The sequence below is a fragment of the Oncorhynchus clarkii genome, chromosome 5 (assembly GCF_045791955.1).
Source record: "Oncorhynchus clarkii lewisi isolate Uvic-CL-2024 chromosome 5, UVic_Ocla_1.0, whole genome shotgun sequence".
NCBI classification, from domain to species: domain Eukaryota; kingdom Metazoa; phylum Chordata; class Actinopteri; order Salmoniformes; family Salmonidae; genus Oncorhynchus; species Oncorhynchus clarkii.
The window spans coordinates 59,923,665-59,946,868 of NC_092151.1; the positions used below are offsets into that span (position 1 = coordinate 59,923,665).

Below are 23,204 nucleotides of genomic sequence, written 5' to 3' on the forward strand. Positions count from 1 at the left end.
TAACGGGGTCCATACAGGCTCAGCACAGCTCAACTCTGGGAAAGTGGTATTATATACCTGTAGATCTGTGACACAGACCGAAGAGCCCCAGAAAAAAAGCTTTGGCTTCCATTCTTGGAAATCCTAATCGCTGCCACAGTTAATTTATTCTGGATTCCTAGCACAGATTAATCCACAGATTTAGCTCTGGCATAAAATGTTATTTCAATGGAGATTCTCCATTGAGAATGCTTTTTATTCCAGAACTAGGCTTAATCTGTATCTGGAAAACCAGCCCTATTTGATATAACTTTACTAATCAGATGTGTTTGCTGAAGTTCGTAACTGAAAGACAGAAATGCGAATCAGCCAAACTCACCAGACTACACTCTTACATAAGCCAAATTGATTTGAAATGACGATGAAAAACGTGATGCTGTTAATCGTTTCAGACACGGTTCATCAAAGTCTCAGCACCAGCCTGTGTATTTCACAGTATGACATCTCCATAGTGAACCTGACATTGACATGTCACTGATCCCAGGAGCTGTGTATAAGCCAGTACAGAACAGAACACAGCCAAAAAAGTCCCTCAGTGTTCCAACCCCACCACCACTAGTTTACCTCCCGTCAAAAAAACAAAAAAAAACTCACAGATGTGGAGGATGCAGGCCGACCCACAGGGCAGCCACACAGAGGTGCACTGTGGTTCATGTTCTGTGGGACCCCAACCTCCTGCACGTGTGGCATTCTAGGCACCGGTCACAGGAATGTACCATCTCTCCTCATCTGGGGGTGGGGGTAGCTGGTCTAGCCAGTGAGATCATTCCCCCTTCCACCCCCTCTATTTCCACCAACCCCCCATTACAGAGAAAACACATGAACCCCTTCAACCCTAAACGTGCTGTAACACAAAAGTTCTGTAAACTGAGTCTACAGCCATGTCTGATGTTCTTCCAATCCCCCCCTCGCCCCTCCCTTTGTGACCTATTTAGAATATTTTTTCTGGAACGGATGAGAGACATTTGAAAAATTGACGAATTCTCCTGAGCTGAAACGTTTGCATGATTATGTCATGAAAAATTGTGGGGGGGAAATTGTGTCCTCGCTAGTTGTTTTCCCCCTTGCAGTGCATCGAGGTTCGGCGCTGCAATCAGTCAATAGAGTCATTTTTCATGTTTCATTTCCCTGTTGGCCTTAGAGATTAGCCTGAATGCTGTGGGAGTTAAACGATATGGCCCACTGCCCTGGAGCTCTGAGTTGAGCTGAGGTTGAGTCTGGGGAGAAAAGATCGGTCTTCCCCATGCCGTGCAGACCTGTACAGAAACTCATAAACCTCTTGTCCAAAGGCATTCACGCTAATCCATCACTAAGTGTCTGCACGAGACGCTAGCCAGGCCTAGAGTCAGACTGGGCGTTAGCTAGGTTTGCTGTGCACAGTCAGTCAGAATGGTACTACTGGGTCATTTACAGTAACTGAAAGTTCTAGAAAAACTGAATAGGCGAAGAAGGGGTCCAGGAAATCCAGTCATGCTGTATCCCCTCGCCACCTCATGAATCACAGCCTGTAGAGAAAGAGGGTTGAATTACAGTAATTAAAGATGGCAGCAAGATAGAGATTAATTACAGTAATTAAAGATGGCAGCAAGATAGAGAGATGAATTACAGTAATTAAAGATGGCAGCAAGATAGAGAGATGAATTACAGTAATTAAAGATGGCAGCAAGATAGAGAGATGAATTACAGTAATTAAAGATGGCAGCAAGAGAGAAAGAGAGATGAATTACAGTAATGAAAGATTGCAGCAAGATAGAGAGATGAATTACAGTAATTAAAGATGGCAGCAAGCTAGAGAAAGAGATGAATGAGAGTAATTAAAGATGGCAGCAAGCTAGAGAAAGAGATGAATGACAGTAATTAAAGATGGTAGCAAGATAGAGAGAGGGAGAAGGGTGTTCCAACTTCCAATCAACGGCTTGCATGGGCATCATGTACCGTTCTACCCAGGCTGAGTAGAAAGATAGGCATCTGCCAGAATCAATTACTGTGGAAGTAGTCTCATGAAATGTTCTGCGTTTTTAGGGAGACTGACTAAGCCCTCTCATTTTACCACTCTGCTATGGGCTGGTCTCTGCTGTAGGCTGGCTGGTCTCGGCTGTAGGCTGGCTGGTCTCGGCTGTAGGCTGGCTGGTCTCTGCTGTAGGCTGGCTGGTCTCGGCTGTAGGCTGGCTGGTCTCGGCTGTAGGCTGGCTGGTCTCGGCTGTAGGCTGGCTGGTCTCGGCTGTAGGCTGCCTGGTCTCGGCTGTAGGCTGCCTGGTCTCGGCTGTAGGCTGCCTGGTCTCGGCTGTAGGCTGCCTGGTCTCGGCTGTAGGCTGCCTGGTCTCGGCTGTAGGCTGCCTGGTCTCGGCTGTAGGCTGCCTGGTCTCGGCTGTAGGCTGGCTGGTCTCGGCTGTAGGCTGGCTGGTCTCGGCTGTAGGCTGGCTGGTCTCGGCTGTAGGCTGGCTGGTCTCGTCTGTAGGCTGGCTGGTCTCGGCTGTAGGCTGGCTGGTCTCGGCTGTAGGCTGGCTGGTCTCGGCTGTAGGCTGGCTGGTCTCTGACAGATCTGGTTGGATAGAGCATCTCCCCACTTCCCCCCGAATATACTGAGTGTCTCTGTCTGTCTATCTGTCTGTCTCGGAAAGGCTCTGTCTGTCTGTCTGTCTGTCTGTCTCTCTGTCTGTGGAAAGCTTGCTGCTTAGAGTTCTAAGAATGCTGCTCCGCCAGGATTGAAGCTTTCTGATCTCAGCACATTCCCATCTATAGGACACAGCTGGCTCAACTTATAGCCTTCACGGTCTGTTTGATTAAACTGCGGCCTGGGCCTTGTGTGGCAGTACAGTTCTCAACAATAGACTAATACAATTAGGTCTACACAAATACAGCCCAGACGTTTCTGTTGCAGTCGAGCGCGCTACAAAACTGTAATAGTGAAAAGTGAGTGATATAGTTGAGTTAAACTAAAAAGCTGTCACAGCCCAAATACCAGTATGTAAAAGACAGTCAGGACCCAAGTGTCACTGCCAGGCATTGGGCTAACTGTTAGTGATACGAGATCCTTGTTACACAAATATAGAGTTGAACTGTAATGATGTTCCAAGTTAAACCAAATACCTGAGGCGTTGAAGTTACCTTTGGAGGTCATTGCGTGTGTGTGTGTGTGTGTGTGTGTGTGTGTGTGTGTGTGTGTGTGTGTGTGTGTGTGTGTGTGTGTGTGTGTGTGTGTGTGTGTGTGTGTGTGTGTGTGTGTGTGTGTGTGTGAGACCAGCTGGTTGAGTTGAGGTTCTTGGCTAGCAGTAGCAAGTTTTCCCCGGCTGCGTTTGTTGACCCCTGTATGTGTCCCACAGTGCAGAGCTGTAATGTCAGGTGTATGAACGGAGGCAGCTGCCAAGAGGACTCCTGCTCCTGTCAGAAAGGCTACACCGGCAACCACTGTGGACAGCGTGAGTATCTACCTCACTTTGAACACCGCACTCCCCCGGCTATCGTGTGTGTGTTTCTGTCCGGCTGTATCAGAACCCTAACACGCCTCTTCCCCTCTCCTCTCTGTAGCTGTGTGTGAGAATGGTTGCCAGAACGGCGGGCGCTGCATTGGGCCCAACAGATGTGCCTGTGTCTACGGCTTCACTGGGCCGCAGTGCGAGAGAGGTAAGAGCCTTCCCAGTCATCCCACTTCACCCCTACTGTAAAACCCACAGGTCTGCTCATAGACGGTTTACATTATCAACACAGGATCCTGGCTCATCCCATAAACCCTGTGTCTGCTCACAGGCTGGATATGTAGAGCGATTCAACGACTCTTGGAGGATAAATTGAAGTTGACAGAGGAATGTTTCTTGATATTTAGTGTTCACAACCAAAGTGTTTGAAGTGTATATAGGGATGGGCAACTCCAGTGTAGATCAGTGTTTCCCAACTCCGGTCCTCCAGTACCCCCAACAGCACACATTTTAGTTGTCGCACCCGTCAAAAAGAAACCTGATTCAACTCAGGTGTGCGTGTCAGGGGCAACAACAGAATCCTGTGCTGTTGGGGGTAGTGGAGGAGCGGAGTTGGGAAACGCCGCTGTAGGACTATAACTGAAACACGTTGTTTTTTATAACACTAAAGAAGCCGCCTATCGACCTCCATTGGTTCTTTTTAAGAGTTGATGAAAACCTCAAACAGAAAGAGACATTATCACAACAGTGCCTGGGACTCTGATGAGAGACGCCACACAATCATGTGGCGACACAGACTGCCCCCCCCCCGCTTTATCACAACACACCCACCAGTGCTGTGGAAGATAGTGAGCCAGGACCTTTAGAGGCTTTGATCTACTGCATATATGAGCTTCATATCAGTCTAGACATAGTGTGACCGTAGTGTGACTGCATACAGTAAGTGCACACATACAGACACCGTGGGGGTCTGTCTCCCTAGACTTGACCATTGACTGTAATCTGGTTGTCTAATTTTGTGGATAGTGGACTCCCTTCTGTGGAGGCTAAAGCTAAGATGAATGGTTAGGAAGAGGTAAGAGCCAAGAGGAGGGGCTATGTGTCACTGGGGGTGTATCTCAGTAGGGTCTGGATCAATGCCATTTCAATTCAGTCAATTCTGGAAGTGAGCTGCAATTCCAATTCATGAGTCAAAAGATCCTCAGAACTTGGATTTCAGCTCGTCCCCAAAATGTACCGACAGACTTGTCCCATAGTGGTCACAGACCTAGTGTGGCCTCCAGCTAGACCTAACAGCCCAAGGACTCGACCCCTTCCCCTCAACTAACCCACCTCTCCCCTGGCCTCCCCTTTCTCCTGGAAAACACAACGGGGAGGGGGTGAGGGGGGGGGGGGGGGGCTCGCAGAAATCTGCCAATAAAAAATACAGTTCTCGCTCCACAATACGGTTCTCGCTCCAGGAGTGGAGCGAGGGAAGGAGGGAGGAATGGAGGTAGAGGCAGGGGGTAAAAGTAAAAATGGATTCCCCAGCTGTGTACACAGAGCGAGGCGCGGCCAAACAAAAACAGTCTTGAGAGAAGGGAGACCACCGGACCCCCTCAGCCCTCCAGCAAACCTCCCACCGCCTCAAAGTGTGTGCGTTTGTGAATGTGCGCGTGCACTTGCGTGCGTGGCGCTGACCCGACCTCCTCACTGTGTCCGTTGAAGTCTGGGAGAGGCTGTAAAACTGTCCCTCTATAGCCTCCTCAATCATCCACATCTACCTAAAGAGAGGAGATGTGCTTTAATACTCACATAAGCCCAGGGCTTCCTTAACTCAGTGAGAATTGACATGTCATTATTACCAGAGATTTCACTACTCTGTCCTGTGAAGACGTCCAGCTAGATAAATCTTTGACTCTCCAAGGTTGCAATTAGTGGTTTTTGAAGTGAGGTGTTACGGTAAAACCAAGCCCAGAGGTGCTTTGACAGTACATTACAGTTACAGTAGGTGTGGGTGTTTTCCTCTGTCGATGTACTGTCTATGAGTCACAGGGAAAGCTGCTGGTCTAATAGGTTTCTCTGTCAGGGTGAGGCGCAGAGGAGTGTGTGTGTGTGTCACTGACAGGCTAGTTAAGCATGAATTACAGTGGAGACTGACAGCCACTCGGGCCCCTCTCTAATCAGCTGAGTTTCCCACCATCCCCAGCCTCCTACAGCCTGCAGCTGTCCATTCTGCAGCCTGGAGCACCAAGCCCTCTCATTACGAAGCAGCTGTATGAATGCGGCAATGGGGAGTTGTTCTGCTCACGTGTCCAGTGTATCTCGGCCCATTAACCAGGCTCAGGTCCAATAGTGAACAGTGTTACCCTTATGGGCCCACACAGTCAGCCCAGTCCAGCCCAGAGAGCTGGCCCATGATGACGTCAGGACGATGACGAGGGGATGGAAAGGGGGGAAGTGTTGCTCTTTCTGTCTCCATCATGTAATCTGTCAAAGGCTCCCCCAGTGGAAGGGAAGGGTGTGTCCTCGGGAGAGAAGTGTCATTTTTTCGCTCAATAGAGACCTCATAGAATGGGACATGCTGCCAAAAAGAGAGACCCGTAAACTCTGTAATGAGTACAGTACAGTAACTCTACCTCATCGCCATGTTATGCCTTTTATGTTGTTTTAATGACATCGCCATGTTATGCCTTTTATGTTGTTTTAATGACATCGCCATGTTATGCCTTTTATGTTGTTTTAATGACATCGCCATGTTATGCCTTTTATGTTGTTTTAATGACATCGCCATGTTATGCCTTTTATGTTGTTTTAATGACATCGCCATGTTATGCCTTTTATGTTGTTTTAATGACATCGCCATGTTATGCCTTTTATGTTGTTTTAATGACATCGTTATGTTTTGTGTGTCATTGGAAATGTAAAAAAAAAAACATGCTGTTTTTTTGCATCTGCTTTTCATAGTGGCGCTACATTTTGGTACTTCTCCCATAAACAAATCATAAATACATTTGTGGTCCCAAGAGGAACAGTGAAGGGTAGCCTTTGATCTTGTCTGATGGAAAATCAGTTGAGGCCCGAGAAGCGAGAGTCCTCCCAATGTACCCAATGGAGCCCAGAAATGTCCTATTAATGTTACGCGATTTAGTACAGTAGTAGATAAGGACGCTTCTTTAGTAGTATGTCTACTTGTAGCCTGGGTGCCTGACTGTTTCTGCAGTCAGTAATGACACATGCCACAAACCAGACTGTGACAAGATGACTACAGCAGAAATACACTGGAACTCAGGCTACCGTAAGTCAATTTGTTCTGAATTAGAGTAGAAACTGTTGTTAGAATGGACTTGAGATGGGAATAAAATGTATCTGTGCAAAGAAGATTAGTGAAACGAGTGAGAACAGACCGTAAAACACACGTTTAATGGGTGAGCAAGAACTGTCCTGTATCTACTGTAGCCCTGTGTGTTCGCTTGGGTTTCCACAGACGTGTGTGTGTTCTGCATAATTATCCACAGTGGCGGTTTCTGCCTCAAAGAATGCTATCTATTAACTTACCAGTCAGGCAACCAAGCGGTCTGGTGCCAAGATTGTTATGCTGCGTTTGAGCTTATCTCCCTCACTTTCCCCTGTGTCTCCCACAATCTCCCACCGGCTCAAAGCAAGGGTTTACACAGGGACGCATTCTAGCGTATCATCACGTTTGGGTGAGTGTCCTGAGGAAGGGTTCAGCCTCTTAGAGCCATTAAGCTGAAGGGAAAGTAGATTTAAGGGCTGTTGATAATGCTGTTGATAACAGAAACAGGAACAGCACAGTTTGTGCCAAAATGAGAATAACACACACACCTAGTGTACATACATTTGAGGAGTGTAGCTAGATACACACATACACACTGATGCACACAAGCTTACTTGAACACACGCACACAGACACACACATGCAGTCAGATGTATGCACAAACATACACACACACGCACACACACACTAACATGCTTGGGATAAGTGGAAAAGCACCTGTCTCGGCTATGAGATAAAGAGATGACGAGAAGAAGACACGGTCCGTCCTGTTTCAGCGAGTTGTAAATCTCTCAGCTGTATGAGTCTAAGGGCCTCCAGGTCAGGAAACTGAAGCAGCCACAGGAAGACCTGTGAGTGTCTTCTGTTTCCTCCTCACTCACTGAGGAGGCTGACCTCTTTCCAGACCAGTATGAATGACTGCCTTCCCATGTAATCACAACATGTTTCATTGAGTATAATAATATCTTATCTCAACCCTCCATTTGTCCCCATTAGGGTGGCAAAAGGTCTGAAACTTTCCATGGGAAGTTAAGCCCTGGAATTTGGGGTATTTTGCTTAAGTCCATCAAAAAAAATTACGTATAACAGTGGGTCTTGTGGGATTCTAGGTCTTGTGGGATATTTTGGTTGAACTATCCCCAATTCAATGGAATTGCAACCCTCTGCATGCACAGTGCATTCTTCCATCACATGTACAGCTGATTCTCAAGATCTTGCACACAAATTAGATGCTATTGAGCCCACACTACTACACTGTCCGAGGCAAGGACTACATGCTTTCTGGTAAGTTTCGATTACAATACTGGGTGGGGTGAATATATTGTATATGACATTCAGTTTTGTTAACTAGTAAATAGTAGCCTACAGCAGAGTGTGTTTAAATCATTTCTAACTTAACAATTTCTGCTAGTTAGGTTTTGCTACCATGTGGGGTTTAGCTTGCTTGAGTCTGCTAACTGAGGAGTGTTAACTCACTTTTTTTCCAGACATATATCATTTAAAAACATTTCTGTTGTTTAATCTAACTGCTTAGCTATTTATTTTTTACATTGAATTGTATTTGTTTTCCTAATCTTTGTAGAAAAATGCCACGGGAATTGATGTGTGGAGAAATTTCACTGCAGCTAATGAAGGAAAAGCTGTGTACATTTGCAAATACTGTGCCAAATCATTTGTGAAGAATGCAATAAAGATGCAGAATCATCTGGCCAAGTGCATAAAGTTCCCTCAGAGGTCACAACAAGCAACCTCTGACAAAAGTCTGTATACTTCTATTCAAGGTCAAATCAGACACCTTATCGATAGCAACAGCTCATGGTCCTCCTGGAATCAGAAGTTTTTTTTGACTCAATGGAGGAACATAGTCAGAGACATGCTGATGAATGTCTTGCTCGAGCTGTGTATGCAACTGGTTCACCTCTGATGCTCACAGGCAATGTGTATTGGGAGAGACTTCTGAATGTTCTTTTTCCAGCATACACCCCTCCAACCAGACATGCTTTATCTACTCTTTTGCTGGATGCAGAGTTCAGAGTTCAAGTGAAGGTCAAGCAAATCGTAGAGAAAGCAGACTATTGCAACCTCTGATGGGTAGTTGAATGTTTGTGGGCAAGGAATAATTAACTACATCTCCACCCCTCAAACAGTATTCTACAAGACAAACAATGCTGCGACCATGAAGGCTGCTTGGTCTAAAGTGGAGGAGTCCTGCCCTCACATCACAAGCATTGGCTTTGCTGCTCATGCATTGAATCTGCTCCTCAAGGACATCATGGCACAGAAAACAATGGACACACAAGAGAGCCAAGGAAATGGTTAGGTATGTGAAGGGTCATCAAGTAACAGTAGCAATCTACCTCACCAAGCAAAGTGAGAAGAATAAGAGCACCACATTGAAGCTGCCCAGCAACACCCGTTGGGGTGGTGTTGTCATCATGTTTGACAGCCTCTTGGAGGGGAATGAGTCTCCAAGAAATGGCCATATCACAGTCTGCTGTGTCATGAGCCAGCTCAAAGCCCGTAACAAAAGGGAGATAAGGACTAACAATATATATTTATTAAATAAAGTAAACTAAGTACAATGGTGTGTGTAATCAGTAGTGTAAGTGAGTGTTTTGCATGCATGAATGTGATAATGCGGGGTGTTGAACGGTGCCAAAGCAAACAACCAAAAACCACCAAGACACAACCAAATCAAAAAAAGGTGTCTGCATGGAGAGAGTCTCCATGAATGGGGAAGTGGTGTATTTATCCTGGGACACACCGGGCCCAGGTGTTTCCCATGTAGCTGACGACCCTCCCAACTCCACCCACCGGCATCCTAATAAGGAAACAAGAACAAAGAGAGAATACGGCAGACAGAGTGGGAGGGTCATCACACTGACATGGACAGCCCCATCAAGAGGATCTTCCTGGATTATGTATTTTGGGAGAGAGTGATAAAGCAACCTGAAACCTATATCAGTAGCCATTGCACGGATTGAGGGAAACAATGCCATCCTGTCTGATGTTCAGACTCTGCTTGCAGATGTAAGAGAAGAAATATGTACTGCCCTGCCCACGTCACCATTGCTCCATGCAAAGGAAACTGCAGTTCTGAAATACATCAAAAAGCGTGAAGACTTCTGCCTGAAGCCCATACATACCGCAGTGTACATGTTGGACCCCAAGTATGCTGGCAAGAACATCCTGTCTGGTGCAGAGATCAACAAGGCCTATAGTGTCATCACTACCGTGTCTTGCCACCTTGGCCTGGATGAGGGCAAGGTTCTTGGCAGTCTGGGGAAGTACACTTCCAAGCAAGGGCTTTGGGATGGACACGCAATATGGCAATCGTGCCAACATATCTCATCAGCCACCTGGTGGAAGGGACTTTGTGGATCTGAGGCTTTTTCCCTTGTTGCCTCCATTATCCTCCAAATTCCACCAACATCAGCTGTCTCAGAGCGCAACTGGTCTTTGTTTGGGAACACACACACCAAAGCACGCAACAGGCTGATCAATACAAGGGTTGAAAAATTGGTGGCAATTTGGGCAAATTTGAGGCTTTTAGAGCCTGACAACGAGCCATCCTTCAACAAGGTTGGAAAGTGACAGTCAGTCTGATGTTCAAGAGGTCGACATTGAGGAGGTCCAGGGGGAAGACATGGAAGCCTGAGAGGAGACAACCAAAGCTTTAGTTTCTAGACTATCATTTTACAGATGTATGTTGAAAACATTTTTGGGAGATGCGATGGATCATTGGGGATCATTCAATATCTCCTTTCTTTTGTTGTTCTGTGAAATCATCCCATGTGAAGAGTCAACTCTTTTAATTAAAGTTAAATTCGTAAACATTTTATTTAAAAAAAATTATATTGGAAAGATTTAATCATTTGCATTTGTCTACTTATGATAAGGTAAAATGGTAAGGTGGTAAGGTAAAATTGTTTCTGTCTCCATGTGATATGGTAAATATTTCCAATGCAAAAAACATCTACATTTAAATGGTATTAATATTATTTTGCATATATTCCTGTTAATTCCCATATATTCCTGTTAATTCCCACGGAAGGTTTCCACCTCTGAATATTCCGTAAAATGTGCAACCCTGGTCTCCATACATCATCTACGTATCGCTTTGGAATTGGCTGATTTTCTCCCGCTTTCCCTTGGTTTCCACCGACCGTTGACATAAGAAGGCATGTCGGCGTTCCTTCCCTCTTCCCTGTGATCGTGCAGCTTGACGTCGGGAGCGTTTCCCAAACAACTTGGCCGGCTTTCCAGACTGGATTAGCATCCCTTTTCTCACCTGCCAGATTGTCCCATTCCCATCTCCTCTCATCAGAGGCTTTCTCTCAGGCAGGAAAAGGGGAATAGGGAAAAATCACGTTTGACCCAGTTACAGATGTTGATCTGATGGGCTGGACAGATCTTATGTAGGTGAGAGTCCATAATGTGACCTCATTAACCCAACTCTGGGATGGGTTACACTTAGCCGGCACATCTTGGCAGATGTTTAGTACTTTGGCCTTGCTTCTAATGTAACAGATATGCAATGCATTCCTATGAGGAGGCTGTTTTAACTTATTAGGTAGCCTTTGCTGAGTTTTGAAAGGCCAAGAATTTGATTTCTAGTGATCTGTGCTTCGTCGTTGGGAGCATGTGGAGGAAACTGAAAATACCTGGAAAGGAGACAGATGGTGGTGAAAGGCAGGATACAGGAGGGAGGGATCCGGCGAATAGTTTGGATCTATAGAGCAATTTTAACTGTAATTAGACCAAATTGCTTCCGAATGTTGTCGACTTCGGCCCAGCCAGTACCTCAGTTCCTTTATACCCCATTCCCATTTCTAACTCTTCTGGCCCTGGATTGTTCATGTTCCCTGGTCATGGTCAACACACACACACACACACACACACACTGCTTGGCCTGTCTGTCTGGTTCTGAGTCAGTTGGGTCTTGTGGCGCTGAGACATAGACACCCTGGCAAGGCGATTGTTATTGAGTCCATTAAAAGAGTGAGCGCTCGGAGCGCTCCAGTCTTTTGTTTGGCCTAGCTTGGCGGCCGACCTACGGTGTGTTTTCCTTCAGTCGTATGCACACATAGACAGGGCTCTGCTGAACTTGGCTAGATCCTCAAGCAGTCGTCTAGCGCTGCTTCTGAAAGGTTTGGCCATGGGAGCGCCCAGACGCCTCCTCACTTTGAGTGTCTCACTGCTGATCAAAGGAATGGCAGCTCAATTGCCAGCTCTCTTCTCTCTCTTTCTTTCTCTTTGTTTCTTTAAATGGCTCCCTTCCATGTCATCTCATACCTTTTGCATGAACAACTTCCCTATAGCTCTCCATAAAGGTCCTGTTCATGCTCCTCGCTCACTTCCAGAACTTAGTTTTACTGAAATTGTTCCGATGTATGATTAAATCAAAACCAGATGAAAGCATGATGGACATAAAGCATTGGAGCATATGAGTCCAACATTAGTGTGATTATTATGATTTACATGAGTTTTTAATGCAGAGTTGACTGGTAGAAGAGCAGGATGTATGGAGGGTTTAGTTTGTTAGTTAGTGGGGGGTTGTGGATGTGGCCCAGAGTGATTCAGAGTTCCAGATGGACACATCTGGACCAGAGGTTGTCCCTTCCTGGTCCCGACCAGGCCAGATTAATCAAGCCCAGATGTGCGTGACTGTTATCGCCACAGTGGGTCTCTGCCGCTCGGATGGGGACTCGCATTCCCGGCCTCAAATTGTCCAGGCCAGATTGTCAGGTCATGGGTATGAGTGAGAGGGGACAGTAAGAGCCTGCTGGTATCCGTCTCAATCCCTCTCTCTCTCTTTCTCTCTCTCTGCTGGGTTTGACCTACTTCCCCTCTGTCTATCTCGCGTTCACTCGTTCTCTGTCTGGCTGTGATTTAATTTTCATTTAACTGCACCAGGAAGTAATAAGAGCAGCGCTTCCACAACAAAGCTGCCTCATCTATCTGTACATCTCCTTTAGAACTCAAGAGGGTCAACTTAAACCACTTCTCCAGGGTTTATGTTACATTCCTCCTGACAGCCCCTCTCAGACCATGTATTTTATTTGAATTCCAACCCTCCATCTCTACAGTACCTCTAATGCTGTATTAACTTTGGCACCACTACTGCAGTTAATAAGGCCTTTCCATCATTAGGCCTGTTTGAGTTTTATTATGTGCGATTGAATGGACATCATATTGCTCAAATGGTTTCAGCGTGAGGTCATTGTGTTTGACTTGTGAAGTGTGGTTAACAAAATGATGTCGCCTGGTTGTTCCTGGTGAGCAGCGCAGCAAGGTGGCCATTGAAGTCAGAGGACATTGTGTTCTCCTCATTACTTTGTTTCCACACAAAGTGACACACTATCTTTTTTAAATTAATATTTTCAGTAGTTTTTGTAGGGGGCAGCTTTAATGTTGCAGATAGATTGTGGCTTCTATCAATGTAATTGTCTGCCACATTTCCAATCCCCCATATACAGTACTGTGCAAAAGTTTTAGGCAGGTGTGAAAAAATGCTGTAAAGTAAGAATTTTTCAAAAATAGACATGCTAATAGATTATATTTATCAATGAACTAAATGCAAAGTGAGTGAACAGAAGAAAAATCTAAATCAAATCCATATTTGGTGTGACCACCCTCTGCCTTCAAAACAGCATAAATGCTTGTAGATACACTTGCACACAGTTTTTGAAGGAACTCGGCAGGTAGGTTTGCCCAAACATCTTGGATAACTAACCACAGTTCTTCTGTGGATTTAGGCAGCCTCAGGTGCTTCTCTCTCTTCATTTAATCCCAGACAGACTCAATGGTGTCATGGCTTTATACGCTTCTGGCTAATTGACATCATATGAGTCAAATGGAGGGGTACCTGTGGATGTATTTCAAGGCATACCTTCAAACTCAGTGCCTCTTTGCTTGACATCATGGGAAAATCAAAAGAAAGACCTCAGAAAAAGAATTGTAGACCTCCACAAGTCTGGTTCATCCCTGGGTGCAATTTCCAAACGCCTGAAGGTACCATGTTCATCTGTACAAACAAGAGTACGTGAGTATAAACACCATGGGACACCGCAGCCGTCATACCGCTCAGGAAGGAGACGGGTTCTGTCTCCTAGAGATGAACATACTTTGGTGCGAAAAGTGCAAATTAAACCCGGAACAACAGCAAAGGACCTTGTGCAGATGCTGGAGGAAACATGTCGACATAATCTGAAAGGCTGCTCAGCGAGGAAGAAGCCACTGCTCCAAAACTGCCATAAAAAAAGCCAGACTATTGTTTGCAACTGCACATGTGGACAAAGATCGTACTTTTTGGAGAAAAGTCCTCTGGTCTGATGAAACAAAATATAACTGTTTGGCCATAATGGCCATCGTTATGTTTGGAGGAAAAAGGGGGAGGCTTGTAAGCCGAAGAACAACATCCCAACCGTGAAGCACAGGGGTGGCAGCATCTTGTTGTGGGGGTGCTTTGCTGCAGGAGGGACTGGGTCACCTCACAAAATAGATGGCATCATGAGGGAGGGAAATTATGTGGATATATTTAAGCAACATCTCAAGACATCAGTCAGGAAGTTAAAGCTTGGTCGTAAATGGGTCTTCCAAATGGACAATGACCCCAAATACACTTCCAAAGTTGTGGCAAAATGTCTTAAGGATAGTAAAGTCAAGGTATTGAAGTGGCCATCACAAAGCACTGACCTCAATCCTATAGACATAGACATAAAACTAAAAAAGCGTGTGCCAGCAAGGAGGCCTACAAACCTCACACAGTTACACCAGCTCTGTCAGGGGGAATGGGGTTATTGTGAGAAGCTTGTGGAAGGTTACCTGAAACGTTTGATAAGTTAAACAATTTCAATGCAATGCGACCAAATACTAATTGAGTGTATGTAAACTTCTGACCCACTGGGAATGTGATGTATAAAAGCTGAAATAAAAGCTGAAATAAATCATTCTCTCAAATATTATTCTGACATTTCACATTATTAAAATAAAGTGGTGATCCTAACTGACCTAAGACAGGGATTTTTTACTAGGATTAAATGTCAGGAATATATGACATTTAATTGTATATTGTCAGGAATACACTTCCGACTTCAACTGTATATACAGTTTTACGGGCTCGTAACCAACTGTTTTATTTTGTTCGTTTTTTTCATTGTTTGTAACTCATTCTGTACATAACATTGCTGCTACTGTCTCTTATGACCGAAAAGAGCTTCTGGACGTCAGAACAGCAATTACTCACTCATTACTCGAACTGGACAAATATTTTTTGAGTCTGACGCAAAGGATATACTGCTTTGTCGAGACAAGGCCCAAATCCCTGTCATCCTCATGAAGAAAAATAATATAAGGGGCGGGGTGCCGACGAGTTGGTAAACCACCACTACCCTCCGTATTATTGGCCAATGTGCAATCATTGGAAAACAAACTGGACGATCTACGATTAAGACTATCCTACCAACGGGACATTAAAAACTGTAATATCTTATCGTTCACGAGATGTGGCTGAACGACGACGCAGAAAATATGGAGCTGGCTGGCTTCTCTGTGCATCGTCAGGACAGAGCAGCTACGTCTGTTAAGTCGAGGGGCTGGGCTGGGTGTCTATTTGTCAATAACTGCTGGTGCGCAATGTCTAATATGAAAGAAGTCTCGAGATCTTGGACTTGCTGACGGGCCGTCCCCAGGTGGTAAGGGTAGGCAACAACACATCTGTCACGCTGATCCTCAACACTGGGGCCCCTCAGGGGTGTGTGCTTAGTCCCCTCCTGTACTCCCTGAACTGTACTCCCTGAACTCCAACACCATCATTACGTTTGCTAATGAGACACCACTGGTAGGTCTGCTCACCGACAACGATGAGACAGCCTATAGGGAGGAGGTCAGACACCTTGCAGTGTGGTGCCAGGACAACAACCTCTCCCTCTATGTAACATCGACGGGGCTGAAATGGAGCGGGTCGAGAGTTTCAAGTTCCTTGGTGCCAACCTCACCAACGAACTATCATGGTCCAAACACACCAAGGCAGTTGTGAAGAGTGCACGACAACACCTTTCCCCCTCAGGAGACTAAAAAGATTTGGCATAGGTTCTCAGATCCTCAAACAGTTCTACAGCTTTACCATCGAGAGCATCCTGACCGGTTGCGTCACCGTCTGGTATGGCAACTGCTTGGCATCTGACCGTAATGCGCTACAGAGGGAAGTGCGTACGGCCCAGTACATCACTGGGGCCAAGCTTCCTGACATCCAGGACCTATATACTAGGCAGTGTCAGAGGAAAGCCCAAAAAATTGTCAACGACTCTAGTCACCCAAGTTACCGCACAGCAAGCGGTACCGGAGCGCTAAGTCTAGTACCAAAAGGCTCCTTAACAGCTTCCACCCCCAAGCCATAAGACTGTTTTTACACTACTGCTACTTGCTGTTTTATTATCTATGCATAGTCATTTCACAAATGACCTTGACTAACGGGTACCCCAGCACATTGACTCGGTACCGGTACCCCATGTATATTGCTCATTATTGTTATGTCATTTTCTTGTGTTACTTTTTTATTTGATTGGATTTAAATGTATTTTTTGGGAAATATTTTCTTGACTTTATTTCTTGAACTGCATTGTTTAAGGGCTTGTAAGTAAGCATTTCACTGTGAGGTATTCGGCACACAGTGACAAATACAATTTTATTTCTATTCACTATAATGGTGGTATTCTGTTTTCTGCTAACAATGCCTGCAGTACCGCGGTCGGCCTTGAACTGCCGTTGCTTCACTGAGAGGGGGCAGTCGTTCTCCCCTGGTCTGGACCAAGAATATTTGTCATGAGAAGATCGTTATTGAAGGGAACCAGTACTAAATGGGTTTCCCCATTATATAGTTATCCCATTACACCAGTGAACAGGGGAACCCACTGTTCAGCACATTTCCAGATAAATGTCTCTAACCAGGAATGTGCAGCAGCATTTAGTCCAATGGGTTAAAGACTTGGGAGGTCTGTCATACAGTGTGCATGACATATTGCAGCATTTAAAGCCTACTAAATTGTGTTCTTCTGGGGTATATTTATATTTATTTTAACAGCACTTCAAACTCAATCAAATGTAGCTAGCAGAAGTGTGAAATAGTCTTGGCTTTAGATGTATTTTTCCTCACTACCTTTCAGTTATACAGAACATTCAGAGGGGGATTTTAAGGAAGTGGGATAAATAAATGGCTGACTCTTGTTCTCTCTCCTTCTCCCCCTCCAGACTACCGGACTGGGCCCTGTTTCACGCAGGTCAACAACCAGATGTGCCAGGGCCAGTTGAGTGGCATCGTGTGCACCAAGACATTGTGCTGTGCCACCATCGGACGGGCATGGGGACACCCCTGTGAGATGTGCCCCGCCCAGCCTCACCCCTGTCGCCGAGGCTTCATCCCCAACATCCGCAGCGGCGCGTGCCAGGGTAAGACATACACACACACACACACACGCATGTTTACAATCACATATAAACACACCTGAATGATCTTCAGTCTAATAAACTCTACAAGTGAGTCACACGCACACACACACACCATCCTCATCACGAACACTGTAACCAACTTAATTCACTTAATTAACTAGTAACTTAATCTGTCACCATCTGCAACATCTTCAATAAAATCATGTTTAATGTAAATGTCAACGTAACAGTCACCTTCCTTATCTCTGATACTGTCACCAAACTTCTGCAGCCTGCAACCACCACCCACACAGAGAAACCAAAACACACACACACAGAGCAGAGCAGAACAGAGATACACATCAAAGCCCAAGAGAAAGAGAGGGAGGGTACGAGAGAGAAAGAGTTCTAATTTCACCGCCTCATGAACTGAGTTTCACATTGCTTCATCAGCATTGCAGCAGCAGCCCCAGGCCGTCTCTCTCTGTCTCTGTCTCTCTCTGTCTCTGTCTGTTTTGTCTGTCTGCCCCCCCCCTCCTCCACACTAGGCTCCCTAATGACCAACCAGACTAAGCAGTGAGGCTGGATCAATAGATGACACATGTAAATGTTATGTCCCCTCTTAGGTAAACGCAGCGTCTCACCCCTCTGCAATATTCAAACGGCCCTCCATGGACTGGAGCCTCTTCCTCTCTGTGGATATTCAAATGAGAGTTGTCTAGTCAACACCTTTGTGTTGAGATAATGGGTTGCCTTTTTTGAATGTTTTTCACTAAGTCTCAAAGGGGGGCACTTACCTCATTCACATTAATGTGCAGGACTAGGAGCCACCTGGGAGAAACAGGACACTCCCCTTTATTGGCAGAAAGCAGGTGCACATGGCCTCTAAAGTTCCTGTTGAGTGTTGACACATACTCAGTAAGGTGTGGTGAAAGCCAAATTGAATATGAAAGCTTTTTGCACTCAGTCTAATGAAAAATAGCCGGAAAGAACTGAACAACTGAAGAAATATGACTCTAAGACAGCGGTAAACCTTCACGCCTCACTCTGCACATTGGAATCACCAATGTGACTGACTGAGTGCCTTAAATTGGCAATCTGTGACTTCTCTTTCTGCTGTGGCCACTGGACAAAAAGCAAGGAAATTGATGCTCAAACACAACCAAAGCGCTTTATTATCCAAAGCTGCATCATTGAATGTCTTACATTCAACTCTAAGTCAACCCATTCATCAAGTCAAATCAAAATAAAAGGTCTTTGTCGCATGCTTTGTAAACAACCGGTGTAGACACACAGTGAAATGCTTACTTACGGGTTGCGAGTTGAAGATAAAGATTTTAAAAAATAGAAATAGTGACACGAGGAATAAATACACAGTGAATAAGGAATAACAATGACGAGTAAAAAATAACATGGCCATATGTAGGGAGTACCCGTATCTAGTCGAGGAGTACGGGGTAATTGAGATGGCTATGTACATATGAGGGTGGGGTATATTAAAAGTCACATTCTTTCACAGAGCCTCTATCAGTCTGCTTCTATATATACAGTACCAATCAAACGTTTGGACACACTTACTCATTCAAGGGTTTTTCTTTATTTTTACTATTTTCTACATTGTAGAATAATAGTGAAGACATCAAAACTATGAAATAACACATATGGAATCATGTAGTGACCAAAAAAAAGTGTTAATCAAATATATTATAGATTTAGATTCTTCAAAGTAGCCACCCTTTGCCTTGATGACAGCTTTGTACTCTCAACCAGCTTCATGAGGTAGTCACCTGGAATGCATGTCAATTAACAGGTGTTAATTTGTGGAATTTCTTTCCTTCTTAATGTGTTTCAGCCAATCAGTTGTGTTGTGACAAGGTAGGGGTGGTATACAGAAGATAGCCCTATTTACTAAAAGACCAAGTCCATATTATGGCAAGAATAGCTCAAATAAGCAAAGAGAAACAACAGTCCATCATTACTTTAAGACATGAAGGTCAGTCAATCCGGAAAATGTCTAGAATCTTGAAAGTTTCTTCAAGTATAGTTGCAAAAACCATCAAGTGCTATGATGAAACTGGCTCTCATGAGAACAGCCACATGAAAGGAAGACCCAGAGTTACTATAAGGGCCCAAGTCGAGACCCAAATGCAGACACAGGAGGCAGATGGTTGAGCTCCGTTATTTATTATAACAAAAGGGGTAGGCAAAAGGCAGGTCGGGGACAGGCGAGAGTTCAAAAACCAGGTCAGAGTCCAAACAGTACCAGGCGATAGGCAGGCTCGAGGTCAGGACAGGCAGAGTGGTCAGGCAGGCGGATTCGACATCAGGACAGGCAAGGGTCAAATCCAGGAGCACTAGGAAAAAACAGAGACTGGGAAAAATAGGAGCTAGGAAAAATCGCTGGTTGACTTGGCAAAGCAAGACGAACTGGCACAGAGAGACAGGAAACACAGGGTTAAATACACCGGACTAATGGAAACAGGTGAGGGCGTGACAGTTACCTCTGCTGCAGAGGATAAGTTCATTAGAGTTAACTGCACCTCAGATTGCATCCCAAATAAATGCTTCACAGAGTTCAAGTAACAGACACAACTCAACATCAACTGTTCAAAGGAGACTGCGTGAATCAGGCCTTCATGGTCGAAGTACTGCAAAGAAACCACTACTAAAGGACACCAATAAGAAGAAGAGACTTGCTTGGGCCAAGAAACATGAGCAATGAACATTAGACCAGTGAAAATCTGTCCAAACTTGAGATTTTTGGTTTCAGCTGCAGTGTCTTTGTGAGACGCGGAGTAGATGAAAGGATGATCTCCGCATTTGTGGAGGAAGGGTGATGGTGTGGGGGTGCTTTGCTGGTGACTGTTGGTGAATCATTTAGAATTCAAGTCACACTTAACCAGCATGGTGCAACGATACGCCATCCCATCTGGTTTGCACTTAGTGGTCCTATAATTTGTTTTTCAACAGGACAATGACCCAAAACACACCTCCAGGCTGTGTAAAGGCTATTTGACCAAGAAGGAGAGTGATTGGGTGCTGCATCAGATAACCTGGCCTCCACAATCACCTGACCTCAACCCAATTAAGATAGTTTGGGATGAGTTGGAAAAGGAAAAGCAGCCAACAAGTGCTCAGCATATGTGGGAACTCCTTCAAGACTGTTGGAAAAGCATTCCTCATGAAGCTGGTTGAGAGAATGCCAAGAGTGTGCAAAGCTGTCATCAAGGCAAAGGGTGGCTACTTTGAACAATCTCAAATATATTTTGATTTGTTTAAAACTTTTTTGGTTACTACTTGGTTCCATATGTGTTATTTCATCGTTTTGATGTCTTCACTATTATTCTACAATGTAGAATATATTTTTTTAAATAAGGAAAACCCTTTAATGAGTACATGTGTAATAAAAACCTTTGACTGGTCGCCAAAAAGCCCCTGAGCAAAGTCCTGTTGGAATCAGTTCAAAGCACACATGCACATGAATCCCAATGTAAGGATAGCATTCCAGGCGTCATGGATTTGGATGGTCCTCAACACGTGAGCACATTTTCAGGCTTTGTTAAAAGGGAACAGAGGTAAAAATAAATGCGCATGATTAGAAACAGGCTGGGTGTGTGTGTGTGAGAGAGAGAGAGGGCGGTATTAATCTTGGCTGCTTGGCTGGGTACTGGCAAGGCGTGCCAACTTCCCTCTCACAGAGCTGGATGATCGGGTGTGTGTGTCTGGACGTCTGTGTGTTTCTTTGGGAAGATCTCAATTGCATAGTCATCACGTCCTCTCTCCTCGTCTCTTTCTCTAAACCCATTGGAGGAAAAGGGCCGAGGGGAGGGAACTCTGGCTTTTTCATCCAATGGGTTTTGCGAATGAGATGAGGATGCGAGGAGTATGCAATTGAGATTCTACACTTGACTATGTTTTCATACCATCCAGACAAATACCAGTCTCGGCACACATTCACACACCCGGACCAGACGAACCCTCTCTAGGCACGCTAACGATCTGAGGGGTCTGAGTCAATGTGTTTCCACTGAAGATGACGAAACACCAACACCTCTCTCTTGCCAGCATGGCCAGACTGTGAGCTAATGAAGTGTAAATGTGTGAAGAGGGGAAGAGCAAAGATTATGGATATACTAACAAGATATACATGTCTCTCCGCCCTAACAATGGCAGTCGTTGTGCACAAAGAGGCACAGTAGCCTGTCAAGCTCCCGCCTATCCTTTCTATGACTGGTGAATAGATCTAATTATTTTAATACTTTTTTGAATATTCGATGGGGTTGTTGACGTCAACCGCCTGAGGAGATGCTATGCTACGAGCCTCATGCAATGAATATGCATAGCCATCTCCAATATGAAGTGTTTTTGTCTGTCGTTTGTCCTACTTATATCAGTACACTCGTAAAAACCTAAGCATTATGCAACTTCAATTCAATCAAATAAATGAACCTCACATAAGCCATACATTTTTGTTGTTGAACAAATCCGACACTCATTGACCTCCACACAACAAGTCCAAGTCACCTGGTGGAGGGAGACGAGTCGGGCCTCTCTCTTTACCTCTTATTCTCTGGGAAGAGGGAGGAAGATGAGGTGATAAATGACTCCTCCCTCTCTTTAACGACTAAAGAAGACATGTCATGCTTCCTGGTTACTGTGTTCACTGTCCAATCAGAGCCCCACGCTCACAGCACCATCCTAGTTACTCATGGCATGATGGGGAAATATACATGAACCCACTCACTTCCTCAAACAAGTGCTGCAGTCTGGAGTCATCTTGGTTCCTAGGTGGCGGTGCCAAGATATCCTCTGTTCTTTCCTGCTTCGCCCCTTTCAACAGGTTTTAATACGGGACTGAAAGCTCAGGATTTAAAAAACTATTTTAGCCATAAGTCTTCTCATGATTGATTATTGTAATGTAATGTATGCGCCCAGCCTAGTTCACTTTAAAGGCTAAGGTGCTGTAAATCACAGAGTGTAAAATCCAAATTCATTCACACACATTTATAGACTCCATCTGATTCAAGGTTAGTGGGCAGCAAAGCTTTGGGAGATTCTTAGCTCATTAAGAGTAAACAGAGTATTTAAAATGCATCTCTTAAAGCAACGCCTGTTAAGGCGCTGCTTATTTGTGCTGATGGTCTACATTCTCTCTCTCTCTCCCTCCTTTCACCCTCTTGTCCCCCTGTAGATGTGGATGAGTGCCAGGCCATCCCGGGGCTGTGTGCAGGAGGTAATTGCATCAACACAGTGGGCTCCTATGAGTGTAAATGTCCTGCGGGCCACCGCCAGAGTGACACCAGCCACAAGTGTGAAGGTGAGTCACACACACACAGTCCACAGACCCTCTGTGGTGATGTTATGTTATGCACCTTTTATAACAAGTAGGAATGTATAACAATGAGTTGGTGTAATGGAAAACACATTGGCCGTGAATTAAAGTAGGCTAAGTGAACTCAATGCCTCAGTTAAGAATTTGATTTTGAATTGCGAGCGTAGATCCATTGTTGAGTTTTTTTTGCCAGGGTTTTGTTAGCAGTTTTTTTTTTTTTAGTACTGTGGCTATTGGCTTCTGTGATTATCAAGTCTCTGGTATGGAAACGTACACACACATAAGGAAGGATGAAAGGGTGCATTTGAAGAGGATTTGAACGGCGCCTGGGTGTCCAGTGACAGCTATAGAGAGAGAGAGAGCTCAGCTGTTAGACATCAGTAGACCCTGAGGGTTAATGAAGGGTTGGAAACACTCATATACCCGGAGGAGCCTCTAATTAGCTGGTCATGTGATGAGGGAAGGATTCACACACACATACACTCTCTCTCTCTCTCTCTCTCTCTCTCTCGCTCTGACACAGAGACAGGCATGCTTTCATGCACTCACACAGACACACACATAGACACTGCTGTCCTATCACAGTCCCAATGAAATCGGATTGTGCCGCAGCATCCCTATGGTGCTAGAGGCCTGTTGGTTGGACTAGAGCAGGAGAGGTGTCCTGTGCCCTTTAGTCTTTGAAGCCTGGTGGGATGAGAGGCAGCGTGTG

The 23,204-nt window shown here is 45.0% G+C and overlaps 1 protein-coding gene across 2 annotated transcripts in view; it reads left to right on the top strand.

Annotated features, from left to right (window-relative positions):
- Positions 1-23,204, top strand: part of LOC139409129 (fibrillin-2-like) — a 92,601-nt gene that overhangs the window by 17,565 nt on the left and 51,832 nt on the right. For both annotated transcript variants that reach the window (XM_071153870.1, XM_071153871.1), the window contains exons 5-8: positions 3,363-3,458; positions 3,568-3,663; positions 16,984-17,181; positions 22,352-22,477. In XM_071153870.1, the coding sequence (XP_071009971.1) occupies positions 3,363-3,458; positions 3,568-3,663; positions 16,984-17,181; positions 22,352-22,477 (516 nt within the window). The remainder of the gene's footprint in view (positions 1-3,362; positions 3,459-3,567; positions 3,664-16,983; positions 17,182-22,351; positions 22,478-23,204) is intronic.